The 19,746-nt window shown below is 47.8% G+C and overlaps 4 protein-coding genes across 4 annotated transcripts; 2 read left to right on the top strand and 2 right to left on the bottom strand.

Moving 5' to 3' along the window:
* Positions 1-1,239: 1,239 nt before the first annotated feature.
* Positions 1,240-9,048, top strand: N7503_007780 (uncharacterized protein; the record flags this gene model as incomplete). Its single annotated transcript, XM_057067327.1, is given in 6 exon segments — positions 1,240-1,289; positions 1,389-1,464; positions 1,625-2,515; positions 2,551-6,135; positions 6,149-7,368; positions 7,386-9,048. The coding sequence occupies 6 exon segments, from the start codon at positions 1,240-1,242 to the stop codon at positions 9,046-9,048; spliced, it is 7,485 nt and encodes a 2,494-aa protein (XP_056921008.1).
* A 49-nt stretch (positions 9,049-9,097) lies between these two features.
* N7503_007779 (AMP-dependent synthetase/ligase) lies at positions 9,098-9,502 on the top strand (the record flags this gene model as incomplete). Its single annotated transcript, XM_057067326.1, has 1 exon — positions 9,098-9,502. One exon carries the CDS (start codon positions 9,098-9,100, stop codon positions 9,500-9,502), a length of 405 nt encoding a protein of 134 aa, XP_056921007.1.
* A 3,506-nt stretch (positions 9,503-13,008) lies between these two features.
* Positions 13,009-15,722, bottom strand: N7503_007778 (uncharacterized protein; the record flags this gene model as incomplete). Its single annotated transcript, XM_057067325.1, has 3 exons — positions 13,009-13,588; positions 13,641-15,317; positions 15,370-15,722. 3 exons carry the CDS (start codon positions 15,720-15,722, stop codon positions 13,009-13,011), a joined length of 2,610 nt encoding a protein of 869 aa, XP_056921006.1.
* Positions 15,723-16,503: 781 nt separating this feature from the next.
* On the bottom strand, positions 16,504-17,609 carry N7503_007777 (NAD(P)-dependent alcohol dehydrogenase; the record flags this gene model as incomplete). Its single annotated transcript, XM_057067324.1, has 3 exons — positions 16,504-16,786; positions 16,838-17,270; positions 17,327-17,609. 3 exons carry the CDS (start codon positions 17,607-17,609, stop codon positions 16,504-16,506), a joined length of 999 nt encoding a protein of 332 aa, XP_056921005.1.
* Between the last annotated feature and the right edge of the window lie 2,137 nt (positions 17,610-19,746).

Here is a 19,746-nt window from a genome sequence, read left to right as displayed (position 1 = left end):
GATCTTTTTGTTGATAATTCCCCAGTCTTGGAATTTGAATGGGTTGAATTCTGCAATAAAGGTTTACGATGCCCCTGAATGTTTAAGGTTAGGGTTCCGAGGTTGTTTCTAAGGTTATGGAACCGCCCGAACCTTATGAAGTAAGCTTCGGAATATATCCATATATATTCTTTACAATCCACACCTGGGCACTGTGCCCTTATGTATTAACCGAGGTATCTATTAATATATTCAAGTGCCCAGGTGTCCAATCTCATATTTTTGGATTCAGTTCCACCTGGGCATAAGCATTGATTTATCCTGGAATGTATTGCACTAGGCGTTCCGTAATATATATTCACAGACTCACAGACTCCCTATACCATCCATAAATGTACAAATGTTATTTTTCAACGAAACACTCCAAAAATATCGCTACGCTTCCAGAATCTCTCAAGTACTAGAATTGAAAGCTGACTTATTCCAAGGTTTTGTGTTCTTCTCAATCTTCACATGTAATGCACTCGTCACATGTAATGATCGCGCGCAGGGCTTGGCTAAAGAGGGATGATATTGGATTGGAAAGCGTCGGCCTAGGTGCATGATAACATTGATTAAGGGCGGCAAGTGTACAGGTGTATCTGTCGTCCCCCCATATTCAAGTGCCCCTCCCCCCTATATTACCTCAGTATCATTGCTGAAATCCTCATTCATAACGAAGACCAACTGCTGTGAACTCTCTAAGGTTCCATGGTCCTCCCCAGACCATGATAAGTACTAAGGCGCGTCATTTAGCAGGATCATTCAGGTCGGATAGCATGGAATGCTGCGATTGGAGAAGGTGAATGAGGTTAGCCAGTGTTTAATCAATCTTGAAAACATCACACCAATCAACTCACCACATTCATCATCGTGTGATTGCCAGCTGTGAGAAACCCTTAGGCCCACCCCTCCACACATCTTCTGAATGTCCTCAAGAGTCCACTTGCCACTAATAATGGCCAGGACTCGATCACCATGATTGAAGATACGATCATCATCACCACCAAGACTCATTCGCACCTCCCGTGCAGCTTCGTAATAGACACGAAGCATGTGATCTCCCTTGTTGAATTCGCAGCGACAAACCCAATCATCTTTGAGAAAGACCTTCTTCCCCAAATGAAGATTGGCTTGATCCAACCCGTGGAGTATAAAATTACATAGCGCGGGCTCCTTGGGGTTATAGCTGACCAAGACCTTCGCTTCATCCCCGCAGCTATGCACCCCAACCAAAAATTGGCACGAGAAATTCAGACTTTCACACATCTGTGCGAATCCTTTCAAGAGCACTGCCGCGTCTGGGAAAGAAAAGTTTGAAATGCTGTTGCCAACCCAGAGAAAGGTAACCATCTTGGACCTAGAAGCAGGGTCATCACCATCTTTGCCATCGTGAAGATCGCCGGTCGCGGTCGCGTACTGCGAAAGCCAACCAATTCCGTCTTCGTAAGATCCCAAGAGACCTTGTAGCTTCACATATTTAGACTGCCGGAAGATAGCCTTTAGCTTGCCTAGACCTTCGACTAGTTCTCGACGAGACAAGTCAACAGTAGTTGAGTGGAACAAGCAAGGCCATCTCCCCTCGAAACATTAATCCATTACGCAGCTCATTTGCCAAAGGTCCAAGCATGATTCATCAAACCTAGCCATTGACGCGTGGGATGGGCAGCTGAGCTATGCACAACTTGAACACCTGACGACCGAAATTGCTGCAAAACTACGGGACTGGGGAGTTGGCCAAGATTGTCTTGTTCCTGTTTGTATAGAAAAGTCTCTCTGGGCCGTTGTGGCCGAGATCAGTGTTCTCAAAGCTCAGGGTGCTTTTGTTCCCATGGATCCTTCTCAGCCGGCCAGTTGGTGGAAGTCCACTGTCCAGGAAACCCAGGCAAAGGTGGTCATTGGGTCCGCAAAACAGTATCCAGCGTTGTTATCCGCTGAACTTGGAGTTCAAGTTGTTGTTCTATCCCCCGAGACTTTCAGTATCCCCCCTCATAACCACCGGAACAATGAAACCCAACCCACTTCAATCACACCACCCGCGAATGCAGAGAGTACAGCTTATGTTCTCTTTACCTCAGGAAGCACATCGAAGCCAAAAGGATGTTTGATGAATCATCAGGCACTCGCGGATATTATTCGACACAACGAAGCCCCCCGCATTTCTCATGCAAGCAGAGTGCTCCAATTTACATCATACACATTCGCTGTGTCCCTGATCGAGATTTACTGCACTCTCACAGCAGGAGGAACCGTGTGCATCCCTTCCGATGAGGATCGGATGAACAACCTCGCTAATTACTTTGAGAAATCGAGAATCAACTGGGCTCTGATGACACCGTCCACAGCAAACTCACTCACTGGACCTTGTGTGGCCCCAACCCTGCAAACCCTTCTCCTGGCTGGAGAGCCTATGGGGCAACGCCATGTTGATATATGGGCAGATGGTCTAAGTTTGCACCAATGCTACGGTCTCTCAGAATGGTCCGGGATCTGTGCAGTGACTGTTCAGATCTGTCCAAAGCGGATCTGCAGTCCGTGGGACTAATTCCAACCACACCGAACCTGTGGCTCGTCGATCCTAATGACCATCAGCGGTTGGCGCCGATCGAAGCCATCGCCGAGCTGCTGATTGAAGGTCCGAGCATCACTAGAGGCTATTTGAATAACCCGCAGAAAACTGCTGCGGCACTTGTGGACTTACCTCACTGGTTGCAAGGGGCACGAAAAACACCCCAAGAAGTTTCATCCACAAAACTTTATAAGACTGGCGATCTTGTGCAGTATTTGCCCAATGGAAGTATTCGATACGTTGCCCGAAAGGATACCCAGGCCAAAATTCGAGGAAAGCGTGTGGAATTAAGTGAAGTCGAGCATGCAGTAGGCGAGTACTGTTCCTCATCAGATATCAACCGCGTGGTTGCCGAGGCTGTGGTTCCCGGCGACGCGGATGGAACACCGATCCTAGCTGTTTTTCTGCATTACAAACAAGATGACAACAATTCCCGCGAAGGGAACAGTGGGTCTATGTTCATACGAACCAAGCAGCTGCTGTCCGACGCAGAGTCTTTACGCACGCACCTTCCAAATGTTTTCCCTGATCATATGGTACCATCTGTCTACATTGGCCTCGAATATCTTCCTTTGACTATTACCGGAAAGGTAGATCGAAGAGAGTTGCGATCATCAGCCAAAGTGCTCACACGAATGGAACTGGCATCATTTTGCACCACTGAGATAGCAGTCAAGGTGATTCAGCCCACGGAGCCGTCGCAAATCATCTTGCACAGCCTATTCTCCAATATCCTTGGAATAAACACAGACAGCTTTGGAATCCATCATAGTTTTCTCCGTTTAGGCGGCGATTCGATCAAAGCCATGCGCCTGGCACAAGCCTGCCGGCCGTATGAACTTTACTTTAGCGTGGCAGATATTCTGCAAGCCGAAACCATTTCGAATCTGGTGCCCCTTGCTCACAAGGTCTCTACGGTGGCTGGTGAAGATGTGGCAGAACAGCCTACAAGCGTACCCGTGAACAAGAACTATGTCCAGGGAATCGGCAAAGTTGAGGAAGTTTACGGCTGTTCCCCAATCCAAGAAGGAATCTCATTGAGTCAGGCACAAAATTCGGATTACTACAGACTTCGTATGGTCTGGGTCGTTCAACCAGCGTATAAAGGATGCGACGTGGACGTTGAGCAGCTAAAGAAAGCCTGCAATCAGTTATTTGAGCTGCATCCCATGCTTCGAACATTAATTAATATGGGAGCAGACGTTGATGGCTGTGCCGTGCAGATAACACTGCCCAAGCACACAGAATCATACGTACACATACTGCATCATCATTCCGTCGACCCCAAAGCCTTGGCTGTTGCTGCGCCCAGGGGCAGCCATGATGCATCTCCGCCAACCCGAGACTTGCCGGCTCTGTCGATTCATGCATCAAAGACAGGCCCAGTGTTTCTCACCCTAGATATCAACCACACTGTCATTGATGGATTCTCCATGTCAATCATTGCTCGAGATCTCGAACTTCTGTATGATGGGCTGAAGTCGGCCTCTATTCCTTGTGCTGCTCATTCTAAGTACATTGAATACGTGTCAGCCCAACGTCGGCGCTCGGCAAAGACCGCATTAAAATTCTGGCATGGCTACTTGCATGGCCTCAGTCCATGTTTGCTACCATCCTCGAAAGAACAGGACTCACAGAAGGGTCAATGGCACTCTTTATGTATTGACCTTGGAGATGCTAGGAGATATCATGAATTCAGTAAGAAAACCAGCACCACACTTGCGACAGTATTCAAGCTAGCCTGGAGCTTGGTCCTTCGTTCATTCGCCGTCACAAACGATGTCTGTTTTGGTTATATGACATCTGCCAGAGGAGTGCCTGTCCCCGGAATTGAAGACGCTGTCGGACTCTTCATCAATATGGTGGTTCGTCGAGTGAAAATTGACACACAAAGTACATTTCTGCGTGCTTTGCAACAGGTCCAATCCAAGTTTATCGAGAGTCTGGCCCATCAGCATGTATCCCTTGTCGATGTGCGCGCTTCTCTTGGCTTGACACATAATGACCTCATGTTCAACACAAGCCTGACATTTCCACCCGACTTTGAGGCAACTGAGAAACCATCTGTTAGAATCACACAGGCAGCTCTACATGATCCTACGGAGTTTGACATCATGGTTGAGGTACGATCAAATAACGAGAAAGTTCTGGCCACCTTGAAGCATTGGACACACAGGGTGCCCAAAAAAGAAGTCGAATGCCTGTCTAGAGCAATGGCTGTTGCTATTGAGCATATACTAGACGATGAAAGCAAAGTCATTCAAGGAGCACAGGCGTTGGACCCTATCGATTTGAGTATTATGGCTGATCGGAGCGCAAGTCTCCCTGGGCCATCTCAACTCTCCGTGAACGACTTGATTGAATATCAGGTTATTACCCGACCGACTGCGGATGCTGTGTGTTCCTGGGATGGCCAATTCTCGTTCCAAGAGTTGGGAGATTACTTTACTCGGTTTGCTCGGCTTCTTGTTTCCCTCGGTGTAGGCCCCGATGCTTTTGTGCCTATGTGCTTGCATAGGAGTCGCTGGACACCGGTCGCAATGCTAGCGGTTATCAAGGCCGGCGGGGCCTTCGTGTTGCTGGATGATAGCTATCCCGTGCAGCGGTTGAGAGATATTGTGGATCAGCTCTCCCATCCCGGCTTTGTGATCACGCTGCCAGAATCTGCCAGTATAGCAGCCCAATTGACATCTATTGTACATTTAGCTGGAGACGAGCCAAGCGCGACCTGGCCGGTGGATGATATACCACCTCACTCACTTCCCAAAGTTGAGCCATCCACTGCGCTATACGCCGTGTTTACATCTGGACCAACTGGAAAGCCCAAGGGAATTGTGGTAGAGCACGGATCATATGCTCAGAACACCTTGGTTCACATACAACATTTTGCCGTGACCTATCCTCGAGTTCTTCAATTTTCGGGATACAGCTTTGACGTTAGTATATTTGAGCATCTCACCATTCTGACCGCCGGTGGATGCCTGTGCATACCATCCGAAGCCGACCGACTGAACCGACTCGTCCAGGTGGTGTTGGATATGAGAGTAAACCCCATGTTTCTCACGCCGTCCGTTGCGCGGACGATTGTGCCAAGTGATGTTCCAAATTTCAAGACCTTCGGATTTGTTGGAGAGGCCATGAACCAACAAGGCGTTGAGCTCTGGAGTCACTTCGTTCGTTTGACCAACTGGTATGGCCCAGCAGAATGCACTGTCTTTTGCGGCATTCAGCCATCCATGGAAGGCCTTGATTCTCGCAACATTGGCTGGCCGGAAGGTTGCTCGTTCTGGGTCACCCATCCAGAAGACCCCAACCAACTTCTTCCAGTTGGTGCGGTGGGAGAGTTACTTGTGCAAGGCCCTGTTGTGGGTCGGGGCTACATCAAAAATCCCGAGAAAAATGCAGCCGCCTTCATCATGCCTCCGAATTGGCTTTCCATTTTCCCTAATAGCAAGCCAGGGCCGAGTGAACGGGTCTACAGGACTGGAGACCTGGTTCAGTGTTCCCCAGATGGGTCCTACATATATTTGGGCAGGAAAGATACACAGGTGAAACTTCTAGCACCGTTTGGAGGTGACCGAGGTGGAACATCATGTTCGAACCAGCTTTGATGGAGCTACAGACGTTGTTGGCGAAGTATTCAAACCAGAAGGGGCCAGCAACCAACCATTGCTTGTTATTTTCGTTGGCTGCCAGGCTTCGAGGGCAGATGAGCTCTCCACCAGCTTGTTAGGGCCATGGGATGATCCCCAGTTCAAGAAAACGGTAGCGGTAACCCGATCCCGTCTGCAAGACAAACTGCCAGCCTATATGTTGCCGAACATCTTTTTCCCACTCTCACAGGTGCCAATTTCTCGATCTGGCAAAACTGAGAGGCTGCACTTACGACATGCTCTCATGGCTCTGTCTTCAGATGAACTAGACCTCTACAGTCAAACGCAGACAGTAAAAGTGACACCGTCTTCCGAGATGGAGCTTCTCTTACAAGGCCTCTTTGCTCGGGTACTAAACGTGGATCTTGCTCAGGTCGGAGTATACGATGACTTTTTTCGCCTTCGTGGTGATTCCATTGCCGTAATGAGACTGGTGGCAGTCGCTCGCCAGGATAATCTTGTCTTCACAGTGGCCGATGTATTCAATCATCCCGCTTTGCATGATCTTGCCAAAATTGCACGGCCGATCACTGCCAAAGAATCGTCTTTGGACACGTCCATTTCATCCTCCATAACCTCATTCTCTCTACAACCAAAAGAAACTCATCGACAGGAGAAGATCTGGGAGCAAGCCCTCTCCATCAGCGGGTTGGACAAGGATAACGTGGAGAATTTATATCCGACAACGGCTTTACAAGAAGGATTAATGGCACTGACAGCACAACAAACAGCAATGTACACGGTCCAACTAAGACTCTCTGTCACTTCGGGGGCGGATCTTGGTCGCTTGAAAGATGCTTGGCAATCTGTGTTGGACTCGAACCCCATATTGCGAACGAGAATAGTCCCAACAACTGAGGGAAGCATGCAGGTTGCGGTAAAGCCAGAGACCATAGTGTGGATTGAGATAACGGAACCTCACTTTTCTTCGTTGGACGAGTATTTGGCTGGTGATCTGGCGAACCCGATGTCATTTGGTCAACCTTTGGTGATATTTGCGGTCACTTCCTTTTCAGACCATCGCCATGGCATCGAGAGCAATAAAACCTCGCCTCCCAGCTCAGAGATAATATTGACCATGCATCACGCCATTATGACCGCTGGTCTATCTCTCATCTTCTACAGCAGGTTGATGACGCCTACAGTGGTTTGCAACTACCATACGGGAATTTTAGTCCTTTCATTCGCTACCTGATTGATCAGGATAAAGAGGCAGTCCGCGAGTTCTGGTCTTCCGAGTTCAAGGGTCTTGAGATGGCTGAATTTCCTCCATCAAGCTGTTCGATGCCCAAAGAAAATCTAGAAGTGTCCCGTGCATCTGTGTGCTGCACTTGTCGCATTGACCTACCGCAGAACAGCGGATACACAATTTCAACTCTGATTCGGTTGGCTTGGGTAATAGTAGTATCCGCACATACCCAGAGTGATGATGTTGTGTTTGGGTTGACTGTGCTCGGCCGCGGGGCTGCTGTAGCCCAATTTGACGAGATGACCGGGCCGACTGTAGCGACCATACCCTTCAGGGTGAGCGTCAAGGCTACCGATACTATCGAAACGGCACTGGCAGCAATCCAGAATCATGTGACCAACCTCATGGAGTACGAACAAACTGGAATCCAAAACATTAGAAAGATGGGTCCAGAGGCGGCCACTGCGTGCGAGTTTCGAAGTCAACTGGGAATCCAGCCACCCCTCCGCAAGAATAGTGAATCTGATAGTGAGGATGTGATATTTTTCCTCACAACCTCCGGTCGTGATGCTCCAGTACCAAACATTGAGCTGATGACTGGTCCAACTTTTGCAATGGTACCATGCAGAGTTCGGATCTGCCCGAGTCAATCCATCCAGGATGCCTTGCTTTCAGTTCAGCGTACAGCCGCAGAGACAGTAGCCTTCAAGCATACCGGGCTGAAAGCTATTTGCCACATGAATCCAGACACCAAACGTGCCTGCGCTTTCAACACCCATCTCATTTTCCAAATAACTCCAGATGAAGCCTCCGACGAGCCAAAGCTATTCCAACGTCAAGCGACAGCAGCTCCCAGTATCGCAGGTTTCACGAGGGTCCCTCTCCTCGTCAATTTCTTCATGCCGCATGAGGGCAATGTAGTGGATATGCAAGTCGCTTTTGATCCACATGTTATTTCGAAACAAGAGATCTGTCGTTTCTTGTCTCAAGTTCAGCACGTCTTTCAACAAATCTGTGAAGGTGCTGTTCAGTCCATAAATGAGATACAACATGTGAGTCCGGAGGATATGAGAAATTTGCAGGATTTGCACACTTTGCTCCCTGCCAGTCGTACAGCCCCTGATACTCATCCTGTTGACGACCAGGGCCACTCCACTGGTAACATGGGCTGGGTAACGATTCCGTCCGATCCCTCACGCTTAGCTCCCCTTGGAGCAATTGGTGAACTACTGATTGAGAGTCCCGTGATGGATGAAGATAACTTGAATGACCTTGGCGTGACGCCTGGGGCTTACATTGAATCACCAGAGTGGCTCTGTCGATTCCGGGCTACTGGTACGGCCGGGCGTCTTCGTCGTACGGAAAATCTTGTCAAAGTCGGTATCGATGGTTCAACCAAGCTGATCTGTCGGGAAAACACAAAAAGACACCTTGGTCGCTGGATTGATCTAGCCAAGGTGGAGCATGAGGTTCAGTCCCATTTGAAAACTGGGCAGAAAATCGTCGCAGAGGTTGTCAGCTTCCAGGGGCAGGAACAATCCGAGTGTACGACCCTTGTCGCATTTGTTGAATGCAGTGAGGATGATTCAACTTCAAATGTTGATCTCAAATCAATGTAGCAATGAAAGTCCTTTCGGGCTCTCTGAAAACCTCCAATTCCTCTCAAAAATGTCGATACTCCGGGCTGGCTTGCGGAAATGTTTACCACCCTTCATGATCCCGGACGTGTTTGTGCCTGCTCGAAAGATTCCCCTCACCCCTAGTGGGAGGGTCAACCACAATGTTTTGCAACAGGCGGCCTCCCACTTGAATCTGCAGAAATTTGTACCAACGACTCCTAGGGAGGCACCGTTGACGAGGAATGAGCAACATGTTCATCGTCTAGTTGTTGAAACGCTTGGGCTGCCATCCAACGACATCGGGTTGCAAGATGATTTCTTCGACCTGGGAGGCGATGTTTTCAAAGCAATGCTCTTATCCACAAAAGCCCGTCTATCAGGGTTGCCTATCACGGCGGCTGATATTCATGATCATCCATCTTTACGAGAGCTTGCTGGCTTGTGTGTTAGTTGAAGTCTTGAGTATGAACCCATGAAGGGACCTCATATTGTACATAACTTTTAGGAGCTAGCCTTTGAAGGCGGCTCATGACTGCAAATGGCTATATGCCTAATCAAGAAGTTTGAGTCTCATTTCTATGCCCAAGTTGCAGAAAAGCTAAAAGTTCGTAAATACCAAAATCAAGCACAGAATCAAGACCCCGCAGCTTGGGAAGGCATGTCCATAGCGATTGACTGGTACTCAATCCTCGCCTAATTAGCCTTGGTGGACGAGAAAGATTAGGCTTTATACCTGCTCGGCTTTTTCGATCAGAAGTTTACCACACACCTGACTTTACCTTAAGAGATTTCTGTTGCTTACTTTCCTTTTCTCAATGGCTGAAATGATGGTCCCGTCCTCTCGTAGCTGAGCACATGAAGTAAGCTAGAAGTCAGGTGGTTGCACCGTAGCATGTAAAGGGATTATGTTGACCTAATCGGCATGGGAGCGGAGCACGTTTACAAGGATGCTCGTGAGTAATCCCTGAACATTTTTTTCAATTGTGGAAGTCAATCAGCTTATAAAATGTTTCATAACCCGCGACGTTCTAGGTATCTCAGGCGGGTCAGCCCGGGACATCCCTAAGTAAATACACGGGCACGTTCAACATAACCACCTGATTGATTACTTTCTGCAAGTGGATATTTTCCCAAATCAAGGAAGAAAGAAAACAAAAAAGGGAAAAGAAAGAAAGAAAGAGAAACAAATGAAAAAGCCAAAAGGAAACAAGACTGCAACATCAATCGCAACACCTAATCACCACCGAAAGTGAAAGTCAAAGTGCCATCAGATCCAGAATCGTCCCTAAAAGGGTCCTCAATTTGGAGCATAGGACAGATTTTGGCTGGGACGGACTCGCTTTGTGTGCCTTGAGTCGCAAGCAGGGCATCCGCGACTTACGTTTCTGAGTAGCTCTGTTCCGCTCCGCTGCAAGGCAAAGTTGAGAGTATCGAGGCGTGTTTGTGGATATATGCAAGTGTGCTTGGGATCTCCTGACGGTGGCTAGGATATTGCAGGCCTAGTTGAGACCACTGGTTGAAATCAGTACAGCTCAACAATCTATGGAGCGCAGGACAAGTTACTCCTGGAAAACTACGCTAGAATTCAAAAGGGGAGACTTAGTATATTAAATGGGCCTAACAACTATAACATTGGGATGATTAAACATAATGATTGAGCTGCAGACCTCGAGACACAGGAATACTGGCTATTCTCTGGTATCACGGGGTAAAGCAGGTCTGATTTATGAATGAGTTCAATATGACGTTGAAATAGCTCGACGGATGGCAAATACATGAGTAAGCCACTGTTAAAATGATGTTTTGTATTATGGGGATCGAGGCAGGGACATGTGTGATCGAATTGCTGTAACCCTTTCAGCGCCGCCATGAAAAGCTCTTTGGGTGCAGGTATATCTGACTCGACAAGAGCCGATCAATCGGTGCGCCTCAGTTCGGTGGCAGGTTTTGGAAAGTCGCGTCTTATCGGACGGGTGAGAACCACGTCCGTGTCGAGCAGGAGAAATCTCTGGTATGGCAGAATTTTCACGTCAAACAATCTTGGTTTCGTGATTGTATCAACTCAGCAATCCACGATTATTGTCAGGTTGAGGGCCAAGTGTTCAACCTCGACGAGGACTGGTCCGTTGTCTCGTCGTCTCAGAATCTCTTCTGAGCATTTAATTTCCCGGATTCATTGATAAGAGGAGAATACCGGGACTGGCTCTTGAGATTTGGTACTTCGATATTGAAATAGCTGATACACGAATGTCCGAGCGCTGAGGTAATAGGTATTCCTTTTATCGTTGCCCTCTTTCTTTGCCTGGAACTCCGAGGCCGGAAAAGTGCTGATGGCAAAGCGATGGCGGTATTAGGTGGAATCTCAGACCTTTCCAGGATTTGGTATGTCACTGAAATTATCGGTGAGACCGGAAGAGACAAAAAGAAGATAGAGAGTGAAGCCGATCGAGAAAAGACAGAAACATAGCAGCTTTGTGCTCAAACCCTCCTCTGGTGGCACCATTTTGACGATATGGCAAATTAATGGCTACTTCTCGAGGTCACAGCTGGCTTTTAATGTATCTATATGCCTCATGTATCCACCTAAGCGATCGCTTCATTTTTGTAATAGGTACGGTTACATATATATACTGCCGGATGCGACGATGCCGAGTAAAATTTGTTGCCGCATTTGGCCGTATACCACCTCGACTGGGGCAGCTACCTGAGTTTTCTGGTGGGCTATTACGTCTGTTCAGAGAACACTGCATACAGTCCCGCTCTGCTGCTACATTATTACAAGTTTCGTCTTTAATTAAGGTTTTTTGACCCTATCCGAGACTGATTAAGGTTATGATCTACTGAACTTTGAGCTGGCGCCAAGCTTCTCTCGTGTTAGTCATCATATTCGATCACTCGTGCCTCCCCTGTTACCTATTCCTTCACTTTTCATCTGACTAACTACAGTTCTCTCCTGCCGAGTTTACATGTGGTGCCGCCATTGAAGGGGTCTTGGCACCGCCTTTGAAAAGGGGCTTTGCTTACGTTATGGCGACGGTAACTCTGGTAATTACAACTGGATTACGCAAAGGCTTAGGCTATTTGGTATCGCTTAAGCTATGCACACGTTCCACCACACATGTATAGGTAGTGCCTCTCTACTGTAACTTACCCCGACCCTAGACCCTAATTTAGCATTCCTGCCACATACCCTAACCCCTGAACTGACCCCCTAATCCCTAACTTACCCCTGAAATAACCTCTCTAAGCCCTAATAGTAATTGTATAACGGCTTGATGAATGCTTAGTAGGTGCTTATATTATTAGCAATTAAAACAGCTACTTTTGTAAGAGCAACAGTCAGGGAAGTGGAGATCTGACGTGGAAATGTGACATGTGGGGAGTGGAAGAAGGAAAGTTTCCTCAATTCTGTTACAGAGATTTCAATTGGGGCGGCCTAATTGGGTATAGTCCCTTTTTAATGGCGATGCCAAGACCCCTTCAATGGCGGCACGACCTGTGTTCTCAGTCCTGGAGTCCTGCTACCACTAGGAAAGCGCCATGATGAATCACAATATTACATCCTCTCTATTAAGCCATTTTCGGCCCTCTTAATATCTTTCTCCAAATAATCTTTCTTATACTAGGCTGCATTGGCGGGATTTAGCAAGACTCTTAAATATTCAATGAGTAGCGAAAAGTCCATTGAGCGCCAAATCCTCATCGTAACAAGGATATTTAGGTAGTCTGGATCGGATATCTTTCTCAAATGGCCGTACCAAATGTATAGATCAAAGAAGGAGCTGGGGTCAGACCCAGAGTAATGAACCCCAACAAGGACTTTTCCCAGCCAAAAGGGAACCTACTGCCGAACCAAACTTGTTCATGTTATCTTCATCACTTTCTGTGGTGTTCACGATCAAATCATCGTAATTCAACGATCCAATCCTATATACAGCGTGGTTTCGTAACTCATCAAGATTAATCCGACTCTTCGGCCTCATATTTCCATCGGCGATGATTCTCAGGAATCCACCAATAGGCCACATGAGCCGCCTCATTCAGCCAAGCCGAGGCATTGACCCCATGCCGGGCCTCCACATCACGCAGCAAGGTCAAGAAGTCAAGGTCTTCATCAGGATAGAGCTCAAAGGGGTCAGCGATGATGTCCGTGAAGCGCCACGGCGCATCAGGGATGAGAGGAACGACCAATCGGTAGGGGTTCACGGCATCTCGCATGGAGAACCATGTACCGCCCGGGTTCATGGTGGAGAAATGCCACTCTCTCTTGCCGTCTTGTTCTGGGATGAGTGGGCGGAGCATGGACTGGCCTTCGTATAGGGGGAGAAGGTCTTTCACGACCTGCAGGGAGTCGCCAGTGAGAGAGGAGGATTCAATCAGAAGATCGAGAATAGTGGGTAAGATTTGGGTAGAGACGACGGGATTGTTGACCTCTACCTGAGGAAGTTTGGGGTGAGAGAAAAAGAGGGGTACGTGGAAGTTTCCAACGTGGGCGTCATGGTTGGCTGTTACACCGCCATCATTTGGAAGTGAGATTCCGCTGGGATTTGTTAGTCGGAAGTGAAAGGATGCGATGGTGGGAATGCGCTTACTGGTCACCAGCCATGACAAGAAGAGTTTCGTCAGCGATTCCGGCCTCCTCAAGGATCTCAAGGATATCGGCGATCCACTCATCCTGGTAAATTACCGTGTTGAGGTAGTTATTTATCTGCTTTTTCCGTCCAATCCATGACCCTCCGAGGATTTCTTCATATTCACCAGGTTTAAACCAGGGAGTATGTGTCTCGTGGGTTAAATGCGTGAGGAACAGACGAGTGTTGTTCTTTTTGACATCGGAAATTAGATCCCGCATATAATTCTTCAGAACCTTGTCCTCATGACCATAATGGGTCTCCTTCTCATCCTCCTCGGGTATGTATTTGCCACCAGCATCATTGATGGATTCCTTATCCATGACAGCCTGGTACCCCAAAGCCGGGGTAAGAAGCTCCTGCTTGTCCCAGGTACCATAGTGGGACTGCATCCACTGAGTGTGCCATGGCAACAAAGTCCAGTCATCAGATTCACTGCTGATATTTGGTTGATGACTTAAAGCATTGAAGATGTGGGGCAAACAGGGCTGGTAAAAATCGTGATAGTATTCGAGATTGCCCTCGACGGCCATAGCACTCACACCACACACCGTTCCAGTGATACTCTTCATGGTATACGTGCCCGATGTGAAAGCGTTGGTTGCACTAATACCACCATAAGGCTTTGGATAATCAGTGATATTCTCAAAGCCGGTCTCAAGTCCGGTCAATCGTTGGGCAGTGGGAGTAAGCTTGGATAGTCTTTGCTCAATCTCCTCCGGGACTTCGCCACCATAGGAGTCTTTGATGTGATTCATTATGTATGAACTGGAGCGGAAGGGCCACACATCTTGCCGGGTGCTTTCTAACTTCACGAGAACGATATGCTTGATCTTCACGCTTCCATTGTGAAGTGCCTCACGCATGGTTTCCAGAATATCGTTCTGTAGGTTAGGTATATGCAGGGGGTCGTTCAGCGGGTTGTAGTGCTCATACTCCTGGCCCTGATGTGTAGCCTTGTAAGTCTCATTGATGGGAAATGGGGACCAGTCCGGAAAGCCATCGGAAGAATTGTATCCGCGCAGCCATTCAAAAGTTGGGAATTTGTCCAAGGCAGTGTGTCCTTCCAACCAGCTGAAATCGCCGGGGACTGATGCGACACTTTCCTCGCCAGGACTGTAATTAGGACCACCAAAAGGCGCAAAAGGAAGGGACTGGGTGAGAAAGTTATACACCAAATTGTGGGGACGAACGATGGTAAGGAAAGCTATGATAGCACTGCAAGATACGACAACCACGCGGCTCAGGAGCGACCAACTTTGCCCCCTCGATGGCTCTTGAGATACATCCAGTAGAGATACAGAATCGGTGTCATTGTCAAAATCATCGATCGCAATTTGCTCGTAGTTCTCAGCACTTGTCGGGGGTTTATCCCCAAAGTAACTGCGAAACCTGGCGGGTAAGAATGAAGCCCAGATATCCAAGACTGCCCCAGTGGCCTTGAACAAATACGGCGTAGCAAAATATGCACCGGCAAAAATCAACCCCTCAATGAGGAATGAAATACCCAGCGCGGATAGAACCAACTTGGCGGATGGAATATCTCTATGAAATTTGCTCGTTTTGCGCCAAGGGACCTCTGTGCCCCTGACGGCGTAAAACGCGATGTTTGCAGAGGTGAACCCCGAAGCTTGTAAGCTGCGACGTCATTAGTAATTTCTTATTTGCCAGCGTGTTCGGCGCAACTAACCTGAATAGAATGACAATTAATGCGGCTAAGTCGCGACATATCCGCGACTCAAAGGATCGGGCAAGTCGGCACGCGACCAGGATAAGCAGAATATCCACCACAAAGAAGGTGGGCCCCCAGAAGAGGAGGGAAAATACACCCACCGTCCTGGGGTTGACATAGATATGGAAGCATTTTGACAACAGCAGTGAGATGCAAATGACTGAGAAAAAATATTTTCGAGAGGCCCCCCAAGCGCGATCAACGTAGAGTTGCGGCGATTTGGCGACCGCGAGGGCGAAGAAGGCCCACACTTGAAGCCGTTTGGGAAGCCTGTGGAAGACACCCCGGGCCCGGTTCACGATAGATTCCATGGCGCGTGGAACAATTCAAGGAGCGTGGTCGTCATGTGAAATCTTTGCACCGCGATGACAGAGAACGAGCGATTGAGGGACCACGAGGCTGTGTTTCAGGAGAAGATCGACTTTGCGAGATCGTCATCGGTCTGGTTTTCGCCCCATCTCTGGTGCTTGCCAAGGCCTCGCCAAGACCTTGACAAGACCCTTGCGAAGACCCTGGTTGATAACTGAAAAGGGTAGAAGCATTTTTGCAGAGACGAATTCTTCGGTACATGGAATAATGTAAACATGCAATTTGAATTTGGGAATTTTTAAGGTTGCTGATTGGATGTCACAGGATCTCAGCCCCAATTTACGCCCCCAAGGCGTTAGTGCAAGTGGCTTGGTGGATGCCCCATTACTTACTTTCCATCGCATGGACTATTGCAATATTTTTAGTGCCCCGGACCTGCCTTGTTTGATAATATTCGATCGCAGGTACACGTATGCGCGAAACAAAACGATCCCCCAGGCAAGAATTTAGATACTGTACCAACTATCTACCAGCTCGAAATATATCTTAAGGCCTCGCGTTCATCTCGCCATCTAACGTTCCCTGCAAGGTCCCGTTCGGCTTCCCAGACTCCTCGACTAGGTTTACAATCGAGATCAATGTTAACGTACAGACCTTATCTGACACAAGGGACGGTGGAGATTTGCCAGGCAACGCAACGACCTTGGGAGTTGGATATATTCTTGTACATTTCGCTTTTAAAACATTATTGTCTGAATTTAAGCTCTCTTCATCGTATCTGAATTATTGCTTGATCAGCACACCTCGGTATCTCATCTTACCCTCTCTGAGGGTCTGCATGGCCTCTTCAATGCCTTCCTTGTTCAATGGGAAGGTCATGGTAGTAGGATAAATCTTCTTTCTGGCGGCGAACTCCAGCAGAGTACGGATTGAGCGGCGGGAGGCGACCAGTGAACCCTGAATCCGGACACCCTTCCAGACCATATCCAGTAGGGGTACTGCAGAAGGCTCGAAAGCGACTGTCAATGGATAGATGCTACCATGTGTGTTCATCAAAGGAATAAGCCTGGTCAGAGGTTAGCCATGTTATTGGAATAAGATAACAACTGTGACTCACGAAATGTAATCAACGCTACCACTGCCGCAGAGAAGGAGGTGGTCGACAGGCTTGAAGTCCACGGGTGGCTGTCCACCAGACCGGAAGACATGATATTCAGAGGCACCGTAGTCCATCGCTTCTTGCCGCTTGGCCTCGGAGCTTGATAGTACGACAACGTGGCATCCCATCTCACTAGCAATCTTAATGGCTAAGTGACCCAAGCCACCGACACCCATCACAGCAACACGATCAGTAGAGCGAACATTGTACTCAGTCAAGACAGTCCAGACTGTAGCACCAGCACACATGAGGGGTGCAGCGTGCACAGAATCATAGCCTTCGGGGATGGGGTAAACACAAGTAGCATCCCAGATAGCACCGTAGCTGAAAGTTCCGTTAGACTGGTCGTGGAACCCATATTGTTTCTGATTTCTGCAGTACTGATCCCAGCCTAGCAAGTTGTTGTTTAGTTCTAAGAACGAGCGGAATGAAAAGATTGAATCATACCTGACACGCAGTTATCACACTCTGTGCAAACTTTGTGAGTGTATCCAAATCCAACACGGTCTCCGACCTTGACGGAGGAGACCTTGGGACCAATAGCTTTCACAATACCAACGCCCTCATGACCTAGGACCATATCGGCCTTCAAGTAATGCTCATCGGTTCCGCATAGTCCGGAGTGTGTGGTTTCGATAAAGACCTCATTCAAATCGAGAGTAGCAGTGGTCTTATCAGCAATGATTTTACCCTCGGATGAACCGCGGAAAACATCGTATGTAATGCTCATCTTGGAGATTTTGGAGAATGAAAGGTGATTGAAGAGTAGTGAGTGACATGATTCACAATGGTGGGCGACTGGCTTTTATACCCACCATCAACATCATCGCTACTATGGCCTTACCTTTTGAAGTAAACAAGAAATTTCTCTATGGATCCACATCGGTGCAATCCAAGCACCGCTCCTAAAAAAGGACAATTAGTGTAAGAGATTACGTTTCGCCCGCCACCATGAGAGTGAATTATATTATATGAGATTCTGCGAAATGGTCAAAACAGACATGAAAGTATGCGAACATCCTCAATGGTGTATTCGGTATATGGTCAAAAATGAGTGAACCGTTAGCACATACAGCACTTCAGAAAATTTTTTCCATACTGAAACCAAGACTCTATGCATGTGGGTCCCAAAGGCCAACGGGCATCACATGACACACCTAAATGCATTTTAGTGGCCTTTGGTGCCTGGACTCTGCCATCGTCTTGGTCGGAGAGATCGTAGCCCTAGGGGAAGTCTCCGACCGGTGGATCCTTATTCAATGTAGGCAGTTGACCCGTGACATGAATGTCTCCGGCCGGTGGATCCTTATTCGAGTGTGTTTCGGCCAACATCTCCCCATGAGGTAATACGCCGCAGACCAGTAGCCAAGTCAGGTGATCTAAAGCCTGACTAAGCTACGATTCAGTGACTGGATTGTTATCAGCTGTCTCCTCACTCTCCTCACTCTCCAGTCATTCTCAGTCTCGATCATTTTCCGTCTTTTCAGCTCTAATATGACCTCTATCAGCGTTATGGATGACTACAGCGAAGGAGCGCAACCTGATGTAATGCAAGCACTTTTCGGTGTAAGTGTGCAACAGAAAAAACCCGCAAGGGAACGAGGAATACTCCGATGCGGCTAAAACTTGTATGAGATAAGAAAAATACGCCCGTCGCTGCTATCATTCTGTCGTAAGTGGCACTCTTGCGAACACCATTTGCATGGGAAGCTGTCCGCGTCCGCATGAGGCTGTCATAGCTGCGACAACTGGTTAGATAACCGTTCGAGAAACTGTCTCTATTGAGGTGATTGGGCATAAAATTTTCACCGAATCCCCGTCAAAGGGACGTTGAGACTTTAAAAGATGTTTGGTCAAAATGCACGCCGATCACTCTTGAAGAAAACGATACTGGTCACATAGCTTGCTTTGGCCTAAGACATCAAGGATCTTTATTTCTTTGCATGGTGTGCAATATTGCGGTGCCATATTTTAAATTTGCCTGAGCCTACAGGTCTTACTGCGGTAGTAGTCTAGATGATCGAAAAGGAAGATGAAAATGGTCAAGTACTATACAGGAGTGATAACATAGACAAGGCTGAGCCTCGAACATAGGAAATGTCTGGATACGGCCGCAGAGACTGTGGTCCTATTGGCGAATACTTAGCATCCATGGATGACCCAAGAACCCATGGATGGCCCAGACAAGGCTACAGTAGCACGGCCTAAATGCCTGAGCGCGACATTAGTCAAGGCCCTCGCCTGGGACACCTTTCCGGTAGATTGTACCATGCCAGTTTCAGGCTTATTACAATATTAAGAATTTTTTTCTTTCTTCTATGAAAGAAATTGTCTAGCTCTTCTTTGTAGACTATTATTGGTGGTAAGAAAACAGCTAATCTATCTGCCTCAGTTTCAAAATTTACTTCATGTTGATGATCGAATCCACAGCTAACATGCAAATCGAAAAAGCTGAGCGACTTTCAGGTGAAAAAAGCAATCAATTCTTGGATGACTGCTGTGGAAAAAATGGGCGTGGTGCCAAGCCTTAGTTGTATATTACCTAGCGATAGAGCAGAGCGTCGGTTCTGAACGCTGATCCATGGGAGAGACTAGAACTACAGTACAACACTGGCATGCCATGACTTGTTACATGCACCATGCCGAAAGAGGCAACATATCAACAAAGTATTCCATACACAAGCTCAGTACAGCCCGTCCATGGATCTGTGCATTCTCGGTCACGGAAGTATTCTCCGATCTCTGCAGAATTACAAGGGATGTGTAAATCCCGAATGCAAGGGATATTGTACTCTCTCTCTCTGTACCCAATCAACTAATAATGTGGCATGCAACTTGTTACTCAACGTAAGGGTGGGTCCAGAATG

Source organism: Penicillium pulvis (assembly GCF_028828015.1).
Source record: "Penicillium pulvis strain IBT 33274 chromosome Unknown contig_5_segment0_segment0, whole genome shotgun sequence".
NCBI lineage: Eukaryota > Fungi > Ascomycota > Eurotiomycetes > Eurotiales > Aspergillaceae > Penicillium > Penicillium pulvis.
This window is presented reverse-complemented; position numbering and strand designations above follow the sequence as displayed.